The sequence below is a fragment of the Panicum virgatum genome, chromosome 6K (assembly GCF_016808335.1).
Source record: "Panicum virgatum strain AP13 chromosome 6K, P.virgatum_v5, whole genome shotgun sequence".
NCBI lineage: Eukaryota > Viridiplantae > Streptophyta > Magnoliopsida > Poales > Poaceae > Panicum > Panicum virgatum.
In genome coordinates, this window is record NC_053141.1 from 36,201,577 (window position 1) to 36,223,638 (window position 22,062).

The window sequence follows — 22,062 nt, forward strand, 5'->3', positions numbered from 1 at the left end:
TTCTTTATTCTAGCGGATTGCCCCTTTTGAGTTAAATTCCATGTTCCATCCACTTCTAAAGGCATTAACTGAATATGGAAAAGATGTCTTGGGCATTAGTTGGGATGGAGGAGTATTTCATTGCAAGTTAACTTTTGAGTGCAAAAGAATTAGCTTACGATGTTGTTGCCTTTCATGCCTATGATATATGAGCTCAGGCATATGTAAAAAGTAATTCTGTAGATGTTTAATGCATGCCATATTATATAACACCTGGTTTGCTGATTCTACAAAAATGGTTGGTTCCATCCTAATTTTCACTATCTGACTCTGCTGATAGATTCTATATAAAGGCCTCGGTTCAGATCATTATCAAGCTTGTCTCTTCTTTTATGTTGAGACTTGAGAGGGCTTAGTGATTCAGTTGCTCTACAATCTATTTTGTTCAGCAGGCGGGCTATGATGTGCCTCATGCGCTGAAAATTATTTCTACTTAGGCTGAGATGTGACTGTATGGACTCTTTTGTTTAATCTCGATGTATGAGCTCATATGGTTGATTTCTGCTGCTATAATTATATATTATATATGTTATACAAATGATGCAATATTATTATATGAAAATATTTTTTTTGATGGGAAAAAGGTCTTCACCGCCGGTTCGTGTATTCAACCGGCGGTGTTGATGTCTCCATCACCAACGGTTCCAGATACGAACCGGCGGTGATGGGTGCACATCACCAACGGTTCTGGAACCGGCGGTGATGGCCCCACTATCACCAACGACATAAATCCAACGCATCCCGAACCGTTGGTGATACTCCTTACGAACCGGCGGTGATGAGGGGTGCTGGAGTAGTGCTTGTCCAATCGACCTCAACTGCCATTTGGACACCTTCAAAATATTCTATGGATTTTTACTATGCATCTTGGCTATGAATTGGATTTTATTCATAGGATCTAGAACTCCTACAAATATGAACTTACAAATTTGTTAGTCCTATCGACTATGTTGTCACTCAATAATCAAAATAACAATAATAGCCTAATGAAACTATTTTCCTTATACACTCTTTGCTCCGTCAGGAAACACCCCCCTCCCCCCTTACCCCTCACACAAAAAAATTAAGCAGGACCCATGGTTATATATGTTTAATACAGTTGTCAAATACTATATTTAATAAGTTGTCAAAAAATATATTTAATACAGTTACACTATGCAAATATATTCTGATCTATCCCATTTCGACAAGTGGCGATGTTCCATGAGTAAAATATAGCTCCAGCGGGTCTTAGTTTTGTCCCACGGTCTGCTTATCTGAGCATATAATTAGTCGCAAGCACATGCTGAAGAGAAAGATCAAGAAGTTGCATCTACAAGTTAGTAGAAAGAAAAATAGCCCAATCATGCATGGAAGTAGTCATCATGGTGGTCCCACACCAGGGTGCTACGCTTGTGTCCTGCAACATTTTTTATGCGTGCATGCTACTGTGCGTCTATACGGCCTGCTCCAATAATGATGCCAAGTGAACTAGCTTATTAGTGTAAAATATAATAGGAAAAAAGTCTAAATTATTCCCCTCAACTATAGCCAAAGTCTGGATAACTCTCTAAACTATTTTTTGGTTCATTTTACCCCTCAAACTATCTCATTTGGTTCAAATTATCTCCTACTGTAATTTGTATTTTTCATTTCTCCATGCATAGGTGGAGTTTTAAGTTGAAATTTTATAATATGATAGTACACACCATAACACATGTTAGAAAAATAAATCATAATTTTTTATAATTATTTTGATAGGTTAGGATATTTAATAATAAATTAGTCATTGGAGTTCAAAATTATATGAAAACTAATGGGATAAAATTATGAAACTTTTTCTAAATATGCATTGTGATGTCCACTACTATCTTGCAAAATTTGAAATTAAAATTCAACTTGTGTAATGAGAAACAGAAAAGATAAATTGTGTTATGGGGTAAAGTAAACTAAATAACATAGTTTAGGGATAAATTGAACCAAGTTATAGTTTAGGGGGTTATCCAGACTTTGGCTATAGTTTAGGAAAGTAAATCGAACTTTGTCCTAATATAATATTTAGTCTAGGTGGGGAAAAAAAAGAAAAAGAGAGGGATGAGAAGAGCCGTCTCTTCGTCAAGAGACTGTCTCTTACACGTATACTTCAAGAATATGTGTGAGGATTAATATGTAGGTCCGTCTCCCGAAACAGTTTCACTAGTAAAATCAAATCAAGTGGAGGAAAACCTAGCTTCACATAGTGTCTGGTTTATTTTCGTCCGGTTTTACAAATGAAAGTGATCGGGTGCTCTAATTTAAGAGGGAGAATGAATGAATTAGACAACTTAAAAATCTTAATCTAAGGCTCCAACTATTTACACATAAATTTAAACTAAAACTTCTATCTAAATGTGTAACTATAGTTCAACTAGTGAGAAACTCTCATCCCAAAAGAATTTAGCAACTTATAGTCAATTCTATCAAGATACTACTCTATGAAAGTAAAGGCACATAAATTGCAATATGAAATGAGAAAAATGTAAAGATGGGATAAAAAGAAGCAAAATCTCGACACGAGAATTTATCCTGTGGTTCGGTTAGCTACGAAGGCACACTTAAATCCACGTTATTGAAGCACTCACGAAGAATATTACTTTTTGGCAATCAAGTCTCCTCTTTGAACACAATCACAGTCACCTTAATCCCTCTTTCCATTAAGAAGTTTGTCCACAAAGAATGGGGGTCTCCATGTCCCGCGAACAAAATTGTCGACGCCACTCCACACTTAGCCGCTTCACACCAATCACCGTCAATATGTATTAACTTACATCCCTCGTGCCGTCCTGCGTGCCTCTCTGACTCTGTTTTGATTCTGCATTATTGAGAAACATAAAAGTAAACAGCGTAGCAGACCACTCTGTCAAGCAATAAGCTAATACTACTTTCATAAAGTTGGTATTCGTGCAAGTTTAAAAGAGAATGTGGTGTGGCACCCACATTTTTTTTGTCACAAACAGTTGAAACTGTGACAGGTTTAAACTAAAATTGCAACCAAATTATCAGGAATAAGTCTCTAAAAAAGGGCATACACAGTGCCGTAGGCTTCCCACACTGTGCGGGGTCTGGGGAAGGGTTGTCTTTAAGTCCCTAACAAGAAAATAATTAACTGGCGCTATTCTTCTAGTGGTATGCGATGTGCCCGTCGATAACGAGACGTCTATGATAACTTCATCAATTTTGAAGGATCTGCCGATTTGATATTTCGATGGTGCTCATAACGGTAATGTTACGTGTGTATTCATACAGGTGAGTTATGTGAACGCGTATGAAACATGATCTAGTAGATGATGATAATCAATGAGCACATGAGAGCTCACCTGCAAACAAAATGGGATAGATTGAATATGCCTAATAAACATTAGTTTATCTCCTCCGCATCGTTTAGTCTGGCATAAAACCATGGGCTTTACTAGTTCTCATGTGAGGTCTTTGTCAGCATGGCCAGCGAGAGGTACGGCATTGCCCTGAATTTATTTATATATATATATATATATATATATATATATATATATATATATATATATATATATATATATATGTGGTGTGTTTGGTCTTAATTAGTTGGGAGTATTATAATAGTCTTGACCACCCGTACATGGCTAGATCCATAGCACAGCAGCTGGCAAAGATGCTCTGAATAAACTAGCGTAGTCATGTGACTTTTCATAATGTGTTGATCATGGCGCCCATGAGCAAGTAATCTATTTTGTCAGGGTGCTCTTGCCAGTTTATTTATTGCCAGCTACATTTCGCTTTCATTCCAATTTAAATGTGCACCGGAGAAGGTATAATCATAGGGCCCGTGCATGACGTCGTGGAAAAATATTAAGCGTAAACCACCTTCTCTGAAAACGTGAAAACTCCTTCAAAAATTATAGTTACAAGTATCCAAAAAATTTCAAATGATGCGCTATCAAAAGTTGGGACACAAACTCAATCTAGAAAAATTCAAACAAAAATAACACAAAGTGCATAAGGCACTAGAAGATAATTTTGTCCTAAGTGCATTTTTATATGGAATTTTTTATTTTCATATGATTTTTTTACAAAATGAGTTTGCATCTCAACTTTTGATACAAAGTACATCTAATGATCCAATGATGCAGTATGGATGTGCATCGTTCCAAATTTTTTTGAATACTTGCAACTATAATTTTTAAAGGATTTTATATTTTCATCGAGAAGGTGGTTTGCACCGAATATTTTCTCAGAGTTCGTTGAGAGAACGTTTTGGGTTCAATAAGTTCGCTAAAAAATATTGGGTGAGGAACGGGATGGCAAAGTCCCTCATCCACATTGTACACCCCTTAGCACTCGTGTAAATCATCATCATCATTATACACGAAGTCGCGTCCGTTTCTACATCCGCTCCTATTGATGTGACCGAAGAAGCGGACCCTCCTACTCATCTCGTTTTTTTGTCTAAAGTGAGCAAGTTTTGAACTAAACATAGCAACAACATTGATGTTCTCACAAAAACATCACACTCGTTGGGTTTTTTTTACAATAGAAAATATGTCTATGTGTTGTTACGAGAAGCCACACACACTGTATGTATCGGATGAGGACTTCGATTTTTTACTATTTACTCGCCAAACGCTAAATCTAAATGGTTTTGGACTCTTAACTCAACATACGTCACCCGGATTCGATTATGACTATTGGTGGACCAAGAAACTATTGTTTGAGAGAGAGAGAGATTACCAATATGACATTTCATCTCGAGGATATTCATGGCAACGAATCCAACACGTTACCAACTTAGGCGACCTCCAACGGTTCACCGGACAGCTCCCCCACCCTACGTAGGGGGGCTTTGGGGGAGGAGCAGCGCTCCAACAGCTCCCCCTAAAGCGCCCCCTGCGTAGGGGGAGAGATGAAACTCCCCCCACGCATGGGGGTAGTTGAAACTCCCCCTATATCTTTAATCACACCATTTCTTTGCGATATTAATTTTGTTTGATTCCCGTAACACGATGATAATGTGTATTATGACAGTACAAATACTGTATGATTTTTTTTAAATTCAAAAACGTTAAATAAATAGTTAGTTAAGGAGTGATAGTATATAGGGGGAATAGATATAGGGGGAATGGTTGGAGAGAAGGAGTTATAGGGAGAGGAATTTTTTGGAGGGAGGTAGTAAAATATAGTAAATAGTACGTTTGGGGGGAGTTGGATGGGGGGAATAGTTGGAGAAAGCCTTAGTGTTCGTTCTTGAGCTGTGAAATATTAATAGAGAAAGCAAAAGTACATCGCCAGAGCTCAAGGCCCAACTAAGTCCGTCAAATATTAGGGGTCACAAGTGTGGTTCAATCAAATCATCACAGAATGTGGAATAATTTTTGGCAGAATAATTTTTTTCTTTCAGTAACAAATTTAATTGAATTATACATGTGGACCGGTTTGTTGGGCTGATTTTAGACCCAAACTACGGAATCCTAGAGGAGCCGCTTGCCATGACAGCTCTGCTTTGCCCAGGCTCCCTGGGAATTCTAGACCAGGCACATGAGGACTACGAATCCCGGCCCAACCAGAATGAGAACTAATAAGGCCGAAGGGTCGTTGGGCCGAGCCTAGCGCCAGCCCAAGATTGATCGGCCTCGCAGCCCGACGGCAAAATTGTGTTTTTTTATTTTTTTCGCGCAGGGAGCTCATCTCCAGGTTCGCTCGTGGTCTAGTAAACCGCACCGGAACGTGGGCTCATCACTGGCAATCACATGTACATGTGAGCCGAGTGTCAGGGAAGGGCAAAGCCAACGCCGCGTATAGACAGTGGCATTGTTTGATTCACACTAGCACAACTAGCGCTAGTAGGAAATTTTGCATGCATAAAATACTCAAAATTTATTTGCAAAATTTTTTAATAGATGGATACAATTTTGCGCGATGAATCTAATAAGTCTAATTAATTCATGATATGCTACAATAATTATCCTCTAATTATGCGGTCAAAGATCTCATTAGATTTGTCTCGCAAAGTACTGCGGAGATTGTGAAGTTAGTTTTATAAACTGTCTTTATTTAATACCGCTAATTGATGGTCAAGATTTGCTAAAGTAGTCTAGAGCTACTAAATCAAACAGGACAAGTTTGGATACTAAAATTTAGTCATGTCACATCAGATATTTCAATGATAATTATAATTAGAAAAAATATAAAGTAATAATAAAACTAATTGCAGTAGCCTAGAGCTACTTTGCAAGACGAATCTATTAAACTTACTCCCTTCGTCTTAAAATATAAGATATTGAAGAATTTAAAATTTATATATAAATGTAAGACATTCTATGATCTTTGGATAAAAAGATACTCCCTCTATATAGGCCCTGTTTGGCACCCAGCGGATTCTGGGAATCCAAAATCCTAAAATCAAGATAGCTGCCAAACAGGAGCATTCTAGAAGTAGATTCTAGAGCAAAGATTTTAGATTTTGCAAAATCTTATAATCCAGGAGATAGGTGCTTCTAGCATATTTTGGCTGCAAAATTATGATTCTACCGTTGACGATATGCCAATCTGCCACCCTCCTCTCCCAGGTGGTACCATATATACCAAGGGCATATATATATAGAATGTATGAATCAAAATCCATAAAACCAGATTGTAGAATCAAGGATCCAAATAGGATACTTCAGATTTAGCCATAATCCAGATTCTCAAAATTCACCCAAAATCCATAGATTCCAAAATCCATCATGGGTGCCAAATGGGCCATAGTAAAAAAGTCATTTTGAGTTTGTCTTAGGTCAAACATTTTACACTTTAATTATAAATAATTTTTTTAGATTGAGTTTAAAAATATGAAAGTGATGTAAGTAGATTCATCTTAAAATATAGTTTCTTAAAAATATATATTGATTATATTTTATAATTTTTATTAAAAAATATGGTCAAAGTTGCTTTTGGAGATCGTGTCTATGTCTGAAACGACTTCCTTTACAATATGAAGAGAGTATGACAATCTCCTTGATTTTTGGTGCTAGTTTTGTAAAAAAAAATCAATTGCAGTAGGTCAGGGGAGTAAAAATGCATGCTAATCTCCTTGGTTTTGGTACCGGCAGCTGAAAACTATGCGATCAATTAATTGAACAATGCAATAATGAGAGGTACATGCATCTTTTCTCTAACTTCATAATCTGCTTGCAAAAATCCAAAATGCCCTACATTTCAAAACGGAGGGAGTAGTTAATCTATAATTAGCACATGTTTATTGTAGCATCACATGGGCTACTAATGAAATAATTAGACTGTATTGATTCATCTTGAAAATTAGCATAGAAGTTATGAAATTAATTTTATCATTAATCTATATTTAATACTCCTAATTAACAACTAAAGATCCAATACAATATTTTAAACAGCGAGCTATAGGATACAGTGGCAGAGTTCTCAAAACGCATAGGATTTAGCAGCAGGGTACTCAAAATGCTATAGCGCCGCTGTAGTCCGCTGTAGAGCGTCATTTTCCACTGCAATGGTCACAGTGACAACTCCGTGAAACAGCCGGCTATTTAAAACATTAATCCAATATGACAGGGCTCAAGTTTAGCTCTACGGGATCCAAACAGAGCCAAGTATATAGTGGCAACTAGCAGGTCACAATTCACTCTGCTGCTCAGTGAGCCCATGCCCTTGCTCCATCCACATCCACTCTACTACTATCTAGGCTGCCAAACATGACTTGTGGCGTATAAGCTTTGATTTTCCTCGGCTCAATGCCTCGGAGCAATGCTGCCCTGTATACTCGCATTGTACTAATAATAACTACTCTTTCGTCTAAGATCATATTTGAATCCAAATGCTAATAGATGATAGTGCTAAACTTTAACACTAGCTCATCCAAAAAGAAGTGTGCTACTAGAGCAGGCGGTAGGTTAAACTTCAGTCAAGACAAAACTTTAGCATGTGAAATTTAGCACTTAACTTTAACTCCTCCAAACATAACCTAAATTTACGGATTGTTTTACTTTGTTAAGTGCATAATTTCTACTACCATCTATTTAGACATAGCATATATCCAATTACATATAGCAAAAATTATAACCAAAACAACCTGTAATTTAGGAAGGAGGAGCTATTCTAAACGAGCTACATGTCTATCGACGCTCGCACAGCGTTTCACAAGCGAAAGTTTACAAGCTCGCCAACCACCACAGCTGTTTCTCAACTCCTGTCCCAGACATGTCACCGGTACTGGTACCATCCGCCTAATATCCCTCTCTGGAACAGAAATCAATTGCTCTGAAAGAAAAATGTAGGACGATCCGTACAACTAGGTCTTGTTTGGATCCGAGACTAATTTTTAGTCCTTGAATTTGACTAGGGACTAATTATTAATCCGATTGCATCGATAATGGCTAATTAGTTTTAGAATCCATTAGCCTTGATGAGCTCAAAATTAGTAAACATGAGCCTAAACTTCAGTCCACCTATTTTAATCCATCCAAACACGGGTAGGAATCACTAACCGATCCAATTTAGATGTTATGGCTGTGTTTAGATGTTTAGGGGTAAAATTTTTGAAAGAACATCTTGCTATTTCAGAGTACTAAATGAAATCAATTTACAAAACTTTTACATAGATGAGTTGTAAATCGCGAGATGAATCTAACGAGTCTAATTAATTCATAATTAATTCTTGATTAGCAAATAATTACTGTAGTATCATTGTTGCATATCATGACTTAAATAGACTCATTAGATTCATTTCGCGATTTACAACCCATCCATATAAAAAGTTACGTAAATAGACTTCATTTAATACTTCATGCATGTGCCCAAACATGTGATGTGATGTTTTTTACCAAAAATTTTTTGGCATCTAAACACGGCTACATATATTTTGCTGGGACTCTATCACAAGGTCTAGTTCTAACCTTTTTGTTCCTCAATGCAAGACCGCATGGTCCTCCAAGATCATACAAGGAAGCTAGACAACTCAGAGTCTCAGACAATACTACCCTCTCCTTTTTTGACAAAATGTGCCACATTTCGAGGAACTGCTAGCAACATTAATCGCACCCCTAGCCAAATCGCAGTCATTTACCGCAAATACAACAATCCAATTACTCTACGCAGCAACCAAATTTCCCCACCCCGATCCAGCACAAGCAGCGCCATCATTTCCGACCTGCAGGCAACCGATCTCCACTCACCCACAAGTCCACAACACTGGTGCCTCTGCCCTGCTGCAACGTCAGCTGAACACCTCACCTCACCACACACATGAATGCAGCTAGGCAGATGCCAGCAAAAGCGGAGCTCCTGCACAAAAGTGGCCTGCAAGTACACCGCACGCGGCCAGCCACTCCACAGGCTACGCGACAAGCCAAAGCAAATGCACCCACCAAGCTGCTGCTCACTCACCACACTGGAGAGTGTGATGAGTGACCGAGTGATGAGAGAAGCCCAAGGATAAGGTCTGGCAGGCAGTGTTTTTTCGACTCCCTCAACACTAATGAGAGAAGCCCAAGGATAAGGTCTGGCAGGCAGTGTTTTTTCGACTCCCTCAACACTAATAAGGGGTGTGTTTAGTTCCCTTGAAATTCACTGTAACGCCTTGAAATTCACTGTAACGCCAGGGGAAAAAATACTATAGCACTTTTCGTTTTTCGTTTGTTTGTGGTAGATATTATCCTATCATGACCTAACTAGGCTCAAAAGATTCGTCTCGCAACGTACATCAAAACTATGCAATTAGTTTTTTTATTTACCTACATTTAATACTCCATACATGGATCATTTGCTACATTTAATGTTTCGATGTGATGGAGATATGATAGAAAGTGATGTTTTTGTGAGGATTTTTGATGTATCTAAACACAGCCAAGGTATGTTTAGATCACTGTACATTTTGTATTTTTAGAAATTTTTTTAATATTTCAAATATTAAACGTAGACCAATCACAAAACTAATTACAAATCTCGTCAAACTACAAGATGAATCAAACAAGACTAATTAATCCATCATTAGAGCCCGTTTACTGTAACTACTGTAGCAATTTTGTGTCTAATCACATTCTAATTAGACTCTATTTTGTGTCTAATCACATTCTAATTAGACTCATTAGAGTCGTCTCGCGATTTACAATTCATTTGTATAATAAGATTTATTTTTCGACTACGTTTAGCAGATCATGCAAACAATTTATAAAAATTTCGCATTTTACGTTTTGGGATCTAATCAGGGCCTAACTAGTCAAAGCAACACCAGCACACCTCTGCAGGCAGCAGTTTCTGACAGTGATTAGCACACAAGCACGCTTCATAAAAACAACAAGCAACGTCGTTATCACCAGAACGAACAGGCGTAGATGAGCTCGAACTAGATGGAACCCTGCCTTAAATCAACATCAACATCACCATCATCCGCTAATTAAGTTGCACACATCCACATTAGCAGACTGACTAATCAATAGAACCAGCACAGAACACTCTCAGCAGCAGCAGATCCCTAGCTTAAGCTTAGATTACAACACACCAGCACCAACTGAACAGAACAGGCGAAACCACGGCACATCAAATCCTTCCTAATTACTCCATTAATAATTAATTAAGCCACGACGACAATTAGACCGAGCAAGGGAACCGAACCCAACCCTAAGATCAACAACACGGCGGCGGCGGCGGCGGCAGGTGGAGCTCGGACGGATCGCTACGCCCTAATCCGTCCCCCTCTCTGTCACGGCGGCGTCAGGCGGCGGCCGTCTCGCTGGGGGCGGCGGGGCGTACCTTGGGGGGCCTGCCGCGGCCGCGCTTGACGGGGACGGAGCCGTCGCCGGCGGGCGCGGCGGGGGCGGGGGCGGGAGCGGGGGCGGGAGCGGCGGCGGCGGCCTCGGTCTTGGCCTTCTTGGGCGGGCGGCCGCGGGCCTTGGGCATCCCCGCGGTGGCCTGCGCGACGGCGGCGTCCAGCGGGTCCTTGGGCTTGGGCGGGCGCCCGCGGGGCCGCGGCGAGCCGGCGGACGGCGCCTTGGGCGGCGGCGGCGGCGCGTTGGGGTCCCGCACCTTGGGCGGGCGCCCGCGGCCGCGCTTCGGCGGCGCGTCGGGGGCGTCGGCGCGGAAGTAGTTGTTCTTGAAGAAGATGAGCTCGCCGGACTCCTTCATGCGCGACAGGTGCGCCGTCAGCAGCGACGGGTGCGCCGGGGGCAGCTCGCCGTACTTGCCCTCGATGTACCTCGAGATGGCCGACTTGTTCGACCCGTTCTTGTCGCCCAGCCCCTCGATCGCCGCCAGGATCATCTGCCCCAACAACCACGCCGCGCCGTCAGCTCACGGAGATCTCACTCCATCCCATTTCTCGACACCCAAAACCAAAAAAAAAACAATTTTCTGCCCAGGGAGACGCAATTTTTTCCGACAAAAAAACCCAAGAAACACGCATCAAGAACGCCCGCATCCCAAATCCGGATCCAAGCAACAAATCCTCGCCGGAAACAACAGCCCCAACAAAAAAGAAGCACAAAATAAAAGGGCAGCGCAAGAAGCGGACAGCGACGGGCCGAGGGTAGTGGTTACCTCCGGGTAGGGCGGGAGCGGGGACGGCTTGGCGGCTTCCTCGGTGGCCATGGCGACGGCGGCGGCGGCGACGGAGGCGAGCAGGGCGAGATGCGGTGGGGAGGGGAGATGGAATTATTTTCCTCGGAGGAGGGTATAAGAAGCGAGGCGGATTCGGATCAGGATAGATAAGAAACGGGGAGGAGGAGGGGGGCAAGCCTCGCCTCGCTCGCCTCCGTTTCTTTACTATTTTTCCCCCTTGGTTTTTCGGTTGGGTCTGCGAGTGTGTGAGCGCCTGGGGAGGGAGTGAGCGATGGGATCAGATGGGGAAGCGGGGCGGGCGGACGGCCAGGATCTCTCGGGCCGGCGGGATCGGGCGGCGGAGGAGGTGGGGAGCACGCGGATCGGTGACGTGGCGGGGGAGGGGGAGCGTCTGCACGCCGTTCCCGCTTTAGTTTTTGTTTGCTTTTGTCCGGGCCTGCGCGCTGGCTTTAGGCTGGGGAGGAAATGACTGGAATGACCTCCTCCGGTTTGGTTTTTCTAGTCTTTTGAAGTTGGTGGCGGCGGTTTCGAATTTGGATGGTCAGTGGGAACGCTTTCCGGTTTCGGCTGAATAGATATTGTAAGGAAATTTTCGGCTGGTTGTGCTCTACTAATACGAGTGTTCAAAAGATGGAAGTATTTATATATATATATATAGAATAAGTGTACACTATTGTAGCTTTGGAAGGTATTCTTCATTTGCATATCTTATATTGCATACAAAAAATCATCGTCAGTCTCAAAAAAAAGAGAAAAATCATCGTCAAATATACTCGAACAAACCACAGTCATTCAAGGTGCAGTAAAGAGGACATCTTTTTATTAATGGTGGAAAAAAGCTCGTTAAAAAAAGAAAAAATCGTTAGGAATAGAGGCACCAATTAAGATTTCATTTAATCGTACAGAAGATATTCACACCCAAACACGGTTCATATCCAGCTCATAATCCAAGACTTCACGAAAATTTTTTGTAATAAACCGAAACAACTCATGTCGATCATTCAAAATATAATGCGTATAAATTTAAGCTGTAATGGTAGAAACGATAAATACCATGGTAGGTGGCGTAACCATCGCGGATGGACAGTCACGATCTCTCCAACTCACGGAATCGGACGATGACAATTGGACGAGCAAGCAGATTGTGGGCATGCCTGATTGGCTGCCTGCCCTCACAACCTCATTTCATTTTTTTTACTTTGTCCCAATCTACGCTCCCTTCAGTCTGTTGCGGAAATTATGGAGATGGCATCCCTCTAGTTTGGCGTTTTGGAGGCTTCTGAATTCCTTAAGTTGGTGTTGTTTCTTTGTCGCTGCTCTAGAGTATTCAAATATGACTCGTCTTGTAACATGCCATGGTGTCATGGTATAGCTATGTAAATGAATTATACTGAAGCGACAAAAATATAACCAACATTTGTTTTGAGGCTCAAACATTTGTTGCGACTTTAGACTCTTCAAATATGACCATTCAATGGTATTATAAGAGCAACCACAATATTTGCCATGAGGCAGTCCATAGTATTAAAATATTCACTACAAACTAGCTGAAATATTATATAAGTGGTCCATATAGCAGTCCATAGCAAAAAAAATATTGATAGTGCTATGAACTATCCATAAGGAATAAAAAATTTATTCTCTCTTCCATCTCCTTCTCTCCCACTCCAGATTCCATCATGACAGATCCATATACATTGTGACAACAACAATAGCTATAGATTACTTATACAAAACTTGTCCATATGGACTACTTAATCCATATACATTATGGTTGCTCTAAAGACAGTATAGAAGATGCGGCTTTCCCTATCTATAGAAACATCATGTTGCCTTGCTTCTTCTACTTCAAACCGAGCGCTCCCTTTTTAATTAAAAAAAAGGCGCTCATGCATGAAAAAAAAGAATTGTTGCCAAGCGCACAGACGGAGGACAAGTATCCCGAGGGCATAATCGTCATTGCGCCGGCGCCCATCGATCGCAGCCTCGGCATCGAAATTTGAAATGCGGTGGGGTGGGCTTTGCTGAGCTGTGCTCGATCGGACAGGGAAAGCAGATAATAAAAACTGGTTTTGTTTGTGCCGTTGCGTTTCCGGGGCAGGGCAAGAAGCCTCCTTCACTTCTCTCTGGACGGACGCATTTGCTTCCCCCACCCCCCCGGCGCCACCTGTTCCCCCCACCCGAAGGGGCCACGCCGCGCCGACGCAGCCCCCTTCCGGGCCCCACCTGTCAGCGGCGGAACCCCTGACGGGCGCGGGCTCCGCCGCGTACGCCAAAGGAAACCGCCTCCGAGGAGACGGGTGCGCCGTGCTGTTTGCTGCGCGCGGCACGCAGCAGCCACAGCAGCCAGCAGGGCAGGCGCGTGTACACGCTGACCACTGGGGCCCCGGGCACCGCGGACCCGGGCTGTCGGGGGCGCGTCCGGGCGGCCGGCGACAGGTGTTGGCCGCCAGGCACGGGAAGTAAGCGGACCCTCCTCCCGCCTCGGTGACCGGGCCCCGACGCCACATGCTTTCGGTCAGCTCGTCCCGCGGGCCCACCCTGCAGTCACCTGGGGTGGCCGATCGTTCAAGTGTGCTGTGTCCGGGGAGGATTTTTTTGTCAGCTCCGGAGGAACAGGATTTTTTTTGTCTTGTTCGTTCTGCCATGGATCCGTGATGATGGACTGAGAGCAACTCCAATTGATTAGCTAAACTGATTTTGTTAGCTAAAATTGAGAAAATATCGTTAAAATCAAGAACCAACGGTCCTATCGGCCTTGCTTCTCTATCTGCATCGCGATCCCCCTTCGTCCGCTAGCCATATATACCGACCTGCTCGGCCTCGCCATCTCCTCCGTCCCACATGCACAAGGCGATTCCTGCGCCGCCCTCGCGCTTCTTTTTCTCCCTCGCGCCATTGCCGTGTCGCCCTGGCCCAAACACGAGGGAGGAGAGGAGACGGAAAAGCACTGGTTACCAACACGAGGAATCGGAGGAAAAGAACGGATCTCTGGGCGGAAATCCTGGCACCTGGAGGTGTCTTCATCTTCCCCTCCGGTTCTCTGTGTGGGCGCACAGAAGGAGAGACTGGGGAACCGCGACGCGACCTTGAACCAACCTTCGCCTGAACCTCCACGCCGCCGCTCCCCTCCTGGCTCCGCCGTTGCGCCTCCCAGCTCACGGGCCGTGTAACACCCGGTTTATAAAAAAACATAAACCGAGCAATCATATACGTGCCAGAATCAAGTCACACGTATATACAACAGAATGAACAGTATATCACAACACATATCACGAATAAGACATAATAAATCGAAATACGAATGTTATTTATTACATTAATGACATAAATGTCTGATACAGCGGAAGCGAAGTACAAGTATGATAAAAACTCTCCGAAGCTGAGCAGGGCGCCACAGGGACGTCGACTGGGAGACGAACACCTAGAAGTCCTCGTAGTCCTGGTAGCGCTGAGCGAACTCCCTCGTGTCGGCAGGAACTGAGCAGCAGTAGCGTAGCCAAGAGGGAAAAGTAGAGAAGAGGCAAGAGTGAGTACACAACTTGTACTCAACAAGTATAACACAAACTATGAGGCTCTAAGGTTGGCTGACTCAACTGCATTAGCTTTTAAGTGTTGGCAAGATTTTATTAAAGCTATTTACTACGAGTTGATGATTTACCATTAACCCCGTTACATAGTAATTAGTCAAATTTAAACATGATACAACTGGGAACCAAACCGAAATCAAGCCACCAAGGTAACCCCGAGAGGCACCTCCCTCGTCGGAAGGAGACAACCCCACTAATCAAAAGGAGGATCTGGGCCGCTCATAACCGTGAGCACGGCTAGTATACCAGTTTTACACTCTGCAGAGGTTGCACATCTTTACCCACAAGTCGTGAGCTACGCCAGTTGTTCATCACACTTCCTTAGGTGAGATGACTAGCAAACTCAATACGAGGCCGTTACAAAGGACACGTTGGTAAGGTGTAACCGCTAAGGATTCAGTCAATGCAATGATGGGGCCCACCTCGAGGGGGTACAAGACAACACAGACCAGCCTCGTAGCGTAGGGACCATTGAAGCTCGACTCCCCTCTTGCCCCGCAGGTAAGTTACTCCCGAACCAAAATGACCTAATTAGTAAGCCAAGACCGTCCCATTCCAGTCTTGTGGTAGCGCTGTTGTCCCAGGTTGTCGCTCTATGAACCGGTCCTTATGGAGAGTGGCCAACCAAGCACTAAGCACCGTGCTGGCCCCCTAAACCATGTTTCTACAAAAACCATATTTTAACGAGACGTGAGCCACCCAAGCACGAAGCACAGAGGGCCACTCTCAGAATTAAGTTCAAGTAAACCATTAATCAAATTAATTAAAAGGATCAGAGTGTGTTATAGCGCAGCAACCTAGCACAACTAAACAAAATGCAACCCAAAGGTAGATATAAAGGATATAAAGTGGCTAGAACAGTCCTTATAGGCATACAGTATTAAATGCAGTATGAAAGATGTATTTAAAAGTGATAGGTGTTGTTCATGTTATACTTGCCTTCCTCGTACTGCTCCTGCTGCTGCTCAAAGTGCTCGGAAGACGGCTGCTCCGGGTACTGGTACTGGGGCTCCTCAGATGGATCAACGTCTACTCACGAACACATGGCCAAAACAATGCACAATAATAAGCATACAAGCAAACACTAACAAAAACTAAGAAACAGTACATCAATACATAAAAACAGCACACTAAACTAGTCTAAAACTAATCTACGCGTTACAACGATCGCGTGGACAGAAAGAACGCTAAAAACGGAGCTAAAACGCGTATTCTAGGCTAAAAACAAGTTCTAGGGGCTTATTTGTAATAAAAACAGGGTTCTAGGGGCTTTTCTGCTAAAACCGAGGGCCTAAACGTAATTAAATGTTAACTCCAGGGTCTATCTCGCAAAATCAGCAGCAAAGGACGGCGGGTTCTATTTCTAGAAAGGCCAGGGGGTTATGTGCTAAAAACAAGACCAAACCGTAAATACTTTTGACTAAGGCTGGACCGCGGGTTGATATTAACAAAAGACAGGGGCTCTTATGCAAAAAGGACAGGCGAACCGGTAAGATTGGATCTAGGCGCTTGGATCTGGATCTGACGGTTCAGATCTAAACAACTGGGTTCTAATCTCGGCCGTTGTTTCAGGATCGGGCGGCCAGGGCGGTTCGGGCTCGTGGGGGCGGCGGCGCGGCTCGCCGGAGCTCTGCTCCGCGGCGGCGGGCGGCCGGAGAAGGGGAACGGGGGCTGCCGGACTCGGTTTGGGGCCCGGTTTGGCCGTGGGGCATCAGAGAGGCACGTGTAATCCACTGGAGTGGAAAGCAAGGTGCGGCGGGGTTCGTAGCGGGGTGCTCGGCGGTGGGGGCGGCTCGGTGTGGCGGCGCATCGCCGGCGAGCAGCGCACCACCACCTAGGGGGCGTCCTAGGCCAAAACAACTAGCGCAACAAGGGTGAGGATGCCTGGGGTGCTTACCGAGGGCTTGGGTCGGCCGGAGCTGTAGCGGAGCGACGTCGGCGGCGAGTTCGGCGGGGCGCAGAGGCGGCGCTTGACCGGAGCTCGTGGCCGGGGTCGAAGAAGGGGCCTCCGGGCGTCTGGGCGGTGCGGATCGACGTGTAGGGCTCCTGTGAGGGGTACATGGGGGTCAGGATGGCCGGGTGTTGCACGGCGGTGAGTAATTTCGGCGGCGGAGCTTCTCACCGGTGATGCGTCCCTGGCGGAATCCCGGCGAGGTGGGGCCCGATGTCGGAGATGGTGGCCTCGGGGGGGTTCCTGGTGCACAGGCGAATCTCCTGCGGTGGCTCGGGCTGGCTGCAGAGCGGCGGAGCACCGCTGGCACGGCGGCGCAGGGCTCTGCATGGCGATGGTGTGACGGAGCGGCGTGCTAGGGTTTGGGCGGCCTTTGGCGTGAGAATGAAGGTGCAGGGGTCCGCGGGGTGGCTAATTAAATGCGGCTCCGGGGATCTCGGCGTGCGCACCCGATAGGGATGGCCGGCGATATGTTCGGCGGAGATCGCGGCTAGAGGTTGAAGAAAGGAAGGCGGGGTGGGCGCTGACGAGGGGGGCCGGCTTGTCAGGGGCGCGGCGCTGACTTGGGCGCTGGGCGAGCGGGGTGCTAGGCTGGCTGAGGCGCTGCGCTCGGGGCCGGACCGAGCGGAGCCGAGGCGGCCTGGGCCAGCGGAGGAGAGGGCGAGCGGGCCTGCGCGGGAAGGGCCATTTGCTGGGGAGGGAAGAGGGCCGGTGGGAGAGGGAGAGCGGGCTGGGCTGAGGTTTGGGCCGGAGCGGATTGGTCTGGTGGGCTTCCGGGATGGGGTTTGGGTTGGGTTTCTTTTCTATTTCTTTTCCTATTCAAACTAACTCAACCCAAACTAGTTGAATTCAAACTTGGATTTGAATTCCACTCTAACACTCAAACAAGTAAAACAATGCTCCAGCATGAATGCAACAACAAAAATTAAACCTATGATAAAATTTTAATTACTTAAGGAACAAAATTTTAGATTAAATGCTAGTCTAACACAATAAACCTTAGAAAATTAAATAAAGCCAATTAAATTTATTAATAAATGCTGAAATTTAAATTAGGGTGTTACAGACCCTACCCCCTTAAAGAAATCTCGTCCCCGAGATTTAGCTGGGCTGGCTAGCAAAGAGATCTGGATATGTCTTCATCAGCTCATCTTCTCGCTCCCAAGTAGCCTCAGCTTCACTGTGATGACTCCACTGAACTCTGCACATCTTGATGCGCTTGTTCCGAGTAACTCTCTCTGATGTCTCCAGAATCTTCACCGGATGCTCAGTATAAGTCAGATCTTCCTGTACATCCACTCCATCCAGTGGTGCCTGCTCCTCGGGTACTCGCAGACATCTCTTCAGCTGAGATATATGGAAGACATCATGAACTCCTGAGAGGCTGAGAGGTAACTCCAGGCGATAAGCAACTTCGCCTTTCCGCTCTAGCACCTTGAATGGCCCCACATACCGAGGTGCTAACTTCCCTTTGACATTGAATCTGCGGATTCCTCTCATCGGAGACACCTTCAGGTACACATAATCACCGACACTGAAAGTCAGGTCTCTCCGTTTGCCATCTGCATAGCTCTTTTGTCTGCTCTGTGCAATCCTCAGATTTTCTCGCACAGCCTGAACCATCTGCTCTGCATCATCTATGATCTCAGGGCCAAAGAGCTGCTTCTCACCAATCTGATCCCAATAGAGAGGAGTCCTGCACTTTCTGCCATACAATGCCTCGAAGGGGGACTTCTTCAGACTGGCCTGATAGCTGTTGTTATATGAGAACTCAGCGTATGACAGGCACTTATCCCAACTAGTACCATACTGAGTAGCACAAGCTCTCAGCATATCCTCCAACACTTGGTTGGTCCTCTCTGTCTGCCCATCTGTCTGAGGGTGATAAGCCGTACTGAAATGCAGCTTCGTATCCAACGAATCATGGAGCTGCTCCCAGAACCGAGAAGCGAACTGAGACTCTCTATCAGATATGATCTTCTTGGGCACACCATGCAAGCAGACAATCCGAGAGATGTATAACTCTGCGAGTCTAGCACCGGAGTAAGTAGTGTTCACTGGAATGAAGTGAGCAACCTTCGTCAGACAATCCACTACTACCCAAATGGAGTTGTACCCTTTCTGAGTACGAGGCAATCCAACAATGAAGTCCATAGTGATCTCCTCCCATTTCCACTCTGGAATCTTCAAAGGCTGTAACAAACCTGCTGGCCTTTGATGCTCAGCCTTGACATGCTGACAGGTGTCACAAATAGCCACGTACTCTGCCACTGAACGCTTCATCCCATACCACCAGAAACGTTCCTTCAGATCATAATACATCTTCGTGCTGCCCGGATGAATAGAATAGGCTGTATCATGGGCCTCACTCAGAATCAACTTCCGGAGATCCTTCACATCTGGCACACAGATCCGGTTCTTGTACCACAAAGTACCCTGATCATCCTCTCTGAAATGTGGGGCCTTGCCCTTCTTGAGCAATTCACGGATCTCCTGCAGCTTCTCATCATCTTTCTGATGCTGCCTGATCTCTGACTCTAGAGTCGGTACTGCCTCAAATGCTGCACTGGAGGTATGATGCAAGAAGCCCAGACTCAACTGCTCGAACTCCTCGCATAACTCTGGAGGCATCTGGAAAGCCACGGCCATGTTGACATAGCTTCTCCTGCTCAAAGCATCTGCTACAACATTGGCCTTGCCCTTATGATAGTGAATCTCCAGGTCATAATCCTTGACTAACTCTAGCCATCTTCTCTGCCGCATGTTCAGCTCATTCTGCGTGAAAATGTACTTGAGGCTCTTGTGATCAGTGTAGATATCACACCGCTGCCCATACAAGTAATGCCTCCAAATCTTCAGAGCATGCACAACTGCGGCTAACTCAAGATCATGGGTGGGATAATTCAGCTCATGCCGACGTAACTGCTGTGAAGCATAAGCGATCACTCTGCCCTCCTACATCAGGACACACCCAAGACCATCCTTCGAAGCATCACAATATACCGTGAACCTCTTCGTCTGGTCAGGCAGAGTCAGGACTGGCGCCGTAGTCAACCTTTTCTTCAGCTCATCAAAGGCCCTCTGACGCTCATCAGTCCACACGAAAGCCACATTTTTCTCCAGCAAAGAAGTCAAAGGCTTCGCGATCTTGGAGAAATTCTCAATGAACCTCCGATAATATCCAGCTAAGCCCAAGAAAGACCTGACTTCCTTTACTGTCTGCGGTGTCTCCCACTCTAGCACATCCTTCACCTTGCTCGGATCAACAGCAATGCCTCCCTGAGAGATAACATGACCGAGGAATGGAACCTCGTCAATCCAGAACTCGCACTTGCTGAACTTGGCATACAGCTGATGCTCTCTCAATCTCTGCAATACGAGTCTTAGATGCTCCTTATGCTCTTCTTCTGTCTTGGAGAAGATCAGAATATCACCAATGAAAATCACCACAAAGACATCCAGATAATCCATGAAGACCATGTTCATCAGATGCATGAAGAAAGCCGGGGCATTAGTCAAGCCGAAGGACATGACCGTATACTCATATAGCCCGTACTTGCAGGTGAATGCCGTCTTCGGAATATCCCCAGGACGGATCCTCAGCTGAAAATAACCCGAACGAAGATCAATCTTCGAGAATATACGAGCACCTCGAAGCAAATCAAAGAGATCCTCAATACGGGGCAGTGGATGCTTGTTCTTGATAGTGACTGCATTCAGCTCCCGATAATCCACACACATCCTCTTCGAGCCATCCTTCTTATCTACCAGCAATAATGGAAAAGCCCAAGGAGAGAAGCTGCGATGGATATAGCCCTTGGCTAGCAACTCATCAATAGTTTTCTTGACTTCTTCATGCTCTATAGGTGCCATATGGTAGTGCCGCTTTGCAATAGGAGCTGTGCCAGACAAGAGATCAATACAAAACTCAATGGCGCGTTCAGGCGGCATACCTGGCAAATCATCCGGAAAGACATCCGGGAATTCAGACACCACGCGAATACCGTCCGTGGGTCTAGCCTCCATCTGATGAAGAAATCCAGAAGGCTCTGAAGCACTGACTGTCACCTCTTGGCCATCAGATGCTGTCAGGTGAACTGCCCGATGAGCACAATCAATTCTGACACCCCACTTGGCAAGAGTATCCATTCCCAGAATCACATCGATACCCTTGGTGTCTAGCACCCTCAGATCAGCACTGAACGTTGCCCCCCTTATGGCTACACTGACTCGGGGGCAAACAATATGGGCTCTCAACTCCCCTCCCGGTGAAGAGACTAGCAGACACTTCCTTAATGCAGTGGTAAAGAAACTATGCTCCTCAACATATGACTTGGTGATGAAAGAATGAGCAGCACCAGTATCGAAAAGCACTGTAGCTGGATGGGAGTTGACCATGAACGTACCAATAACCACGTTAGGAGCCTCGGCCGCTGACTCGGCCGTCACGTGGTTCACTCTGCCCTGTGCTGGCGCCCTGGGCTGAGCTGGGCGCCCCTGCTGTCCCGCCTGCGCCTTCCGGGGGCAAGTGTTGGCGTAGTGCCCCGGCTGGCCGCAGTGATAGCACACACGAGGAGGTGCTAGAGCCTGCTGTCTGGTAGGAGGAGCTGCCTGCCGTGGAGCCTGAGGTGCTGGCAGAGCTGGTAGAGCAGTACGAACCGGAGGTGCCGGTAACCTCGGCCCCTGACCTGCCTGCTGCTGTCGAGGCGGGTACTGCTGCGGCCTCTGTGGTACTGCTGGGGAGGCCGGTACTGCTGCTGCTGGTACTGCTGGGGCGGCTGGAGGCGAGGACGAGTGTTGCTGCCGGAAGCAACAGGGACAATCTTCCTCTTCTTGTCCTCCATCTCCAGGTACTTGCGCTCCGTGTTGAGCGCACTGTCAACCAGATGGTTGAAGTCGTCGAAGCGGAGGTTGAGCAGCGCGTAC

General features: G+C 45.5%; 1 protein-coding gene across 2 annotated transcripts; it reads right to left on the minus strand.

The window, feature by feature from the left end:
• Positions 1 to 10,374: 10,374 nt before the first annotated feature.
• Positions 10,375 to 11,848, minus strand: LOC120712395 (HMG-Y-related protein A-like). 2 transcript variants are annotated; one of them, XM_039998167.1, is made up of 3 exons: positions 11,575 to 11,847; positions 10,890 to 11,298; positions 10,375 to 10,859 (listed from the first exon to the last, which is right to left on the minus strand). In XM_039998167.1, exons 1-3 carry the CDS (start codon positions 11,623 to 11,625, stop codon positions 10,753 to 10,755), a joined length of 567 nt encoding a protein of 188 aa, XP_039854101.1. In that variant the 5' UTR covers positions 11,626 to 11,847; the 3' UTR covers positions 10,375 to 10,752. The 2 variants fall into 2 exon arrangements, with proteins under 2 accessions (XP_039854101.1, XP_039854100.1); XM_039998166.1 differs by having other exon boundaries at positions 10,375 to 11,298; positions 11,575 to 11,848.
• Between the last annotated feature and the right edge of the window lie 10,214 nt (positions 11,849 to 22,062).